This window comes from Rhincodon typus, chromosome 5 (assembly GCF_021869965.1).
Source record: "Rhincodon typus isolate 14 chromosome 5, sRhiTyp1.1, whole genome shotgun sequence".
NCBI classification, from domain to species: Eukaryota; Metazoa; Chordata; class Chondrichthyes; order Orectolobiformes; family Rhincodontidae; genus Rhincodon; species Rhincodon typus.
Window position 1 is genome coordinate 8,373,133 of NC_063336.1, and position 4,910 is coordinate 8,378,042.

The 4,910-nt window shown below is 46.5% G+C and overlaps 1 protein-coding gene across 2 annotated transcripts in view; it reads left to right on the forward strand.

Annotated features, from left to right (window-relative positions):
• The window catches only part of LOC109913061 (CSC1-like protein 2), a 65,619-nt gene that overhangs the window by 12,667 nt on the left and 48,042 nt on the right, over positions 1-4,910 (forward strand). For both annotated transcript variants that reach the window (XM_020512519.2, XM_048596492.1), the window contains exons 4-5: positions 1,349-1,418; positions 2,321-2,358. In XM_020512519.2, coding sequence (XP_020368108.2) covers positions 1,349-1,418; positions 2,321-2,358 — 108 coding nt within the window. The remainder of the gene's footprint in view (positions 1-1,348; positions 1,419-2,320; positions 2,359-4,910) is intronic.

Sequence of the window (4,910 nt, forward strand, 5' to 3'; positions counted from 1 at the left end):
TGCTGCTTGGCCTGCTGTGTTCATCCAGCCCTGCACCTTGTTGTCTCTTGTACCATGGGCTCACTGTCTCCCTCTGCTGGCTCATTCAGTAAACACATTGTGTTACATTTCAGCAGAGTTGGGGTTGACTGAGTGGGGGTTGGGGGGGGCGGGATTTGGCCTCAGTACCAGTTCTGAGGAAGGGTCACCGGACCCAAAACGTTAACTGTGTTTTTACCTTCGCAGATGCTGCCAGACCTGCTGAGCTTTTCCAGCGACTTTGTTTCAGTACCAATGGAATTAGCTGAGGGCAGATATCACCTAGTGATTTCTTCTCAATGTTATCCAGTAACTCCCTCTGTGTTTCTCTCTCTCTCTCTCTCTCTATAAGGGTGCACAATACCTGATCCAGTGGGACTGCTGTGTTTATGCCGACTAACCCTGTGGCCCAGGTTCTCTGTTACTAGGTAACAGGGCACATGTGTCCTATATCTGTGATCCTTTTTACTCTCCTATTAGTGCTCACTCCCCATCTGCAGACTTCCATGTCACTTGCAGCCCCCCCACTCTCACTCATGCACCAGCACCCCCGGTCTCTCTCTGTCTCACCTACATCCCTCCCCACCCACCTGCTCTGACAGGCTCACCCCTTACAAGTCAAGTGTACCATCATTTATTCTGCAGGACTTGGTCATTCTGGTCTGTGTGTGTGTGTGTGTGTGTGTGTGTGTGTGCGCACGTGAGAGTATGTGTGCATGAGAATGTGTGTGTGTATGTGTGAAAGAGAGAGATTCTGTATCTATCCCGTTGTCTGCCTAACCCTTTCATATCTCTCTCTCTGGGCTCTGTCTTCACCTGTCTGCTTACTGCCCCTGCTCCCCCCTCCGTCCCACCAAAAACACCCATCTTTATCAGAAATGCCACCTTTTCCAAGCTGCTATCAGTTCTGACAAACAATTTCTGTTTCTGTTTCTGTTTCAGATCTCCTGCATCAGCAGTTTGTTATTTAATTTTATTCTGTGTGTGTGTGTGTGAGAGAGAGAGAGAGAGATTCTGTGTGTGTGCATGTATGTGTGAGAGAGGTTCTGTGTGCGTATGTGTGTTTGTGGGAGATGCTCTGTGTGTAGTTTTGTGTTCAGTCTGCAATAGCCTCCAATCTCTATTAGTTTGCTAAGAACCTGGCTCCTGTAATGGACACCCAGTCGGAAAGGCCTGTGAAATCATTTATCCCTGTTCCCCGACCCCGGTCTGACTTTGTACCTTTTGGAAGACAGGTGAGGGAGGGTGAAAGTGAAAACTCAGTCTGGGTTGATGGTGTTAAATAATTAACGTCACTCCATCGGTGAATTTGAGGCGTTGTGTTTTACAGTGAGGCCGTGCGTTCACCCAGGAGACACACAAGACCCTCTTCATTCACTGAACAAAGCATCAAAGATGCTGTGAGTAACAAGGAGTCAGTTGGTCTACTCTCTGGTAAACTGCTTTGAATATTATCCCCTGCCCCTCTTTACACTTGGAGAGCTTTGAAGATGGAAATTGAGAGAATTCTCACAGTGTGACCGTTGGATGTAAGCAGACAGCACGTTCCTCCTGCCTGGTGACTATAGAATCAGGGGTATCATCTCTGGAGATTTAAGGCTGGAATGAGGAGGAATTTCTGCATTTGGCGGGTGGTGAATCCCTAGTATTCTCTTTTGAAAACACAACCATCGATCACAGAAATGGATACCTTTCTGGAAGGCTAACGACATTAAGGGATATTGTGGGGACAGTGGGAATGGAGATCATCAGCCATGATCTAATTGAATGGGGTAGCCTTCACATTGGGCTGAATGGCCTATTCCCGCTCCTATGCGGACTCTGCTGTGATGTTGAAAATGAAACTGAGTTTACACACAGAAAGCTTCCACAAGTGGCCATGTGGTAGTGGTCATTTTTTTTTGTGTGATGTTGGGTGTAGGGTCATTGCTAGCCCAGGAGATTAGGGAGTATGCTCCTACTTCTCTTCAACTTGGGTGCTTTGGCCTATCCAATTGGGGTAACAAGATGGGGCCTTGTTGTAATGCCTCCACTGAGCAATGTCAACTTCGGTACGGGCCAGTGTCCACCTGACCTGGACTTGGGCTGTGGTAGGGGTGAAACTGGGCACTGAGCCATGTCAGGTGAATGTTAGGCCTTAGGCCCATACTACTCCCAGTGTCATGTCCACACAAGGGGATGGGATACATTTACCTCGTTGTCTTTCACCCTGCTGCCTCTACCCTCACACTGTCAGTGGCCTGTCGGTGTTTGGAATCTCGTCATGCGATAAAAGCTGATTGTGTTTTGTTTCCACTTGCAGGGTTTTTGTTCGTGGGTGACTAACATCTTTACCATGAAGTGAGTGTCCTATCTTCCTGTCACAGACAGAACGGGGCCCATCTCTTTAATTTTGGAGTGATGGGTGGTAGAGGGGAGAGGTGAGGTCACAAACAGGTGGCACATGCAGTACAAAGTTGCTTAATGTGAAGTTATACACTCGGGTGTATACCAGAAAAGTAGAGTATTATTTTAAGGGTGATACATTGGGAAATGCGAATGTACAAAGGGATCTGGCCTCGTACACCTGTCAATGAAAGTAGGCAGGTGCAGCAAGCCATTAGGATTTGAGAACAGAAATATGGATAGGCAGTTTTGGTCTCCTTATCTAAGGCAGGATAGTGTGGGTGAAGCGGAGATTCACACGGCTGACAAAAGGGATGGCAGGACTGTCCTATGAGGAGATATTGATATGAATGGGCCAGTATTAACTAGAGTTTAGAAGTATGAGAGCAGTTCTGATTGAAACATAAAACTCTAACAGGGCTGGACAGACCACATGCAGGGCAATGTTGTACCTAATTGTGGAGTGTTCAAAACTGGGGTCACAGTCTCAGGATATGGGATAGACCATTTAGGGCTGAGATAAGGAAACAGTTCTGCACTCAAAAGGTAGTCAACCTGTAGAATTCTCTACCACATAAAGCTGTGGGGGCCAAGTCACTGAATATATTCAAGAAAGAGTTGGATAAATATTTAGATTTAAAGGCATCAAGGGGCTTGGGGAGAAATTGGGAACGTGGCGTGGAGATGGAGGATCAGCCAAGATCACATTGAATGGCCTGCTCATGCTTATAGTTTTCTCTCCCAGTCAAACAACACATGAACCACTGGACTCCACGCGTGTACACGTTCACACACACACACACACACACACGCAGACGCATGCACACGCGCACACACACTCCATGAGTAGCGTTTGACTTTGGAATGGCCGGGGAATATAAGAGTAAATCCTTAAGCCAGAGTGTACAAGGTCTATCAGCTGTTTCACCACCCACGAGAAATTTGACCATCGAAGATCTCCAGTGTGGAGCATTAAAAGTGGGGAGGTGGATCATGAAGATTGGTCATTATCATTGAAGGTGTCACAGGTTAGTGGAAGGTGACCCAGGGTAAGACCCCTTCTCACCAACCTGGTGTCAGTAAAACTGATATGAAGATAGTTGGTGCAGAGGAATCTGGGGGTCCTGGGTTACATGTATCACAAGAAGTTAGTTTGCTGGTCCAGGTAATGATTAGGAAGGCCAATGAGATGTTGGCATTTGATGCGATGGGAGTAGAATGTAAAAAAAAGGAGAGATTTACTGCAGCCGGTGAGGCCACATCTGGAATATTCTGTACGGCTTTGGTCTCCTTCCTTGTGAAAGGATGAGATTGCATTGGAAACCATTCCGAAAGGACTCACTGGATTCCTGGGTGGAGGCCTGGTGTGGTTATCTTTGAAGGAAATGTCAGACAGGGCTGGCCCTGTATCTTTGGAGTTTAGACCTTTGAGTATAGGAGTTGGACGTTATATTGAGGTTGTACAGGATGTTGGTGAGGCCTTTTCTGGAGTACTGTGTCCAGTTGGTTGTCCTTTTATGGGAAGGATATTATCGAGCTGGAGAGGGTTCGGAAAAGATTTACCAGGATGTTGCCGGGTATTGAGGGTTTCAGTTATAGGGAGAGGCTGGATAGGCTGGGAACCTTTTTTCACCGGAGTGTAGGAAGTTGAGGGGTGACCTTTATAGAGGTTTTTAAAATCATGAGGGGTAGAGATGAGGTGAATGGTAAGTTCCTTTTCCTTGTGGTAGAGGATTTCAAGACTAGGGAGCATATTTTGAAGGTGAGAGGGGAAAGATTTAAAAAGGACATGAGGGGGCAACTTTTTTACACAGAGAGTGGTTCGTGTGTGGAGTGAACCTCCAGAGGAAGTGGTGGATGAGGGTACAGTTACAATGTTTAAAAGACATTTAGATAAGGACTTCAATAGGAAAGGTTTGGAAGGATGTGTGCCAAACGCAGACATGTAAGGTTAGTTTAATTTGGGAACATGGTTGGTGTGGACTGGTTGGACTGAAGGGTCTGTTTCTGTGCTGTATGACTCTATGACTCTAGAAGAATGAGAGGCTATCTTTTTGAAACACATAAAATCCTGAGGGGCTTGACAAAGAAGATGCTGCAAGGATGTTTCCCCATGTGGGAGAAACTAGAACTGGGGACTCTGAATGCCATTGGGTTGTTTAAAGGCAGAGGTAGACGGTTTGTGGCTAAGAAGGGTATCAAAAGTTATTGGAACAGGCAGGAAGGTAGAGCTAAGGCCATAATCAGATCAGTCATGATCTTATCAAATGTGCAGGCTGGAGGGCTGAATGGCCTCATTCTACTTCTAATTCATATATTTGTACGGTTTGTTGACGTCCCAGTTGCGAAAGATAACTTAGTCTGCCTTGTACATTGTTTAACTCCCCACCTCAGAAGGGGTGACAGCTTAACCTCAAAATAAGGGGGAGCAGATTCAAGACTGAAGTGAGGAGGTAACACAGTGTGGAGCTGGAGGAACACAGCAGGCCAGGCAGCATCAGAGACCC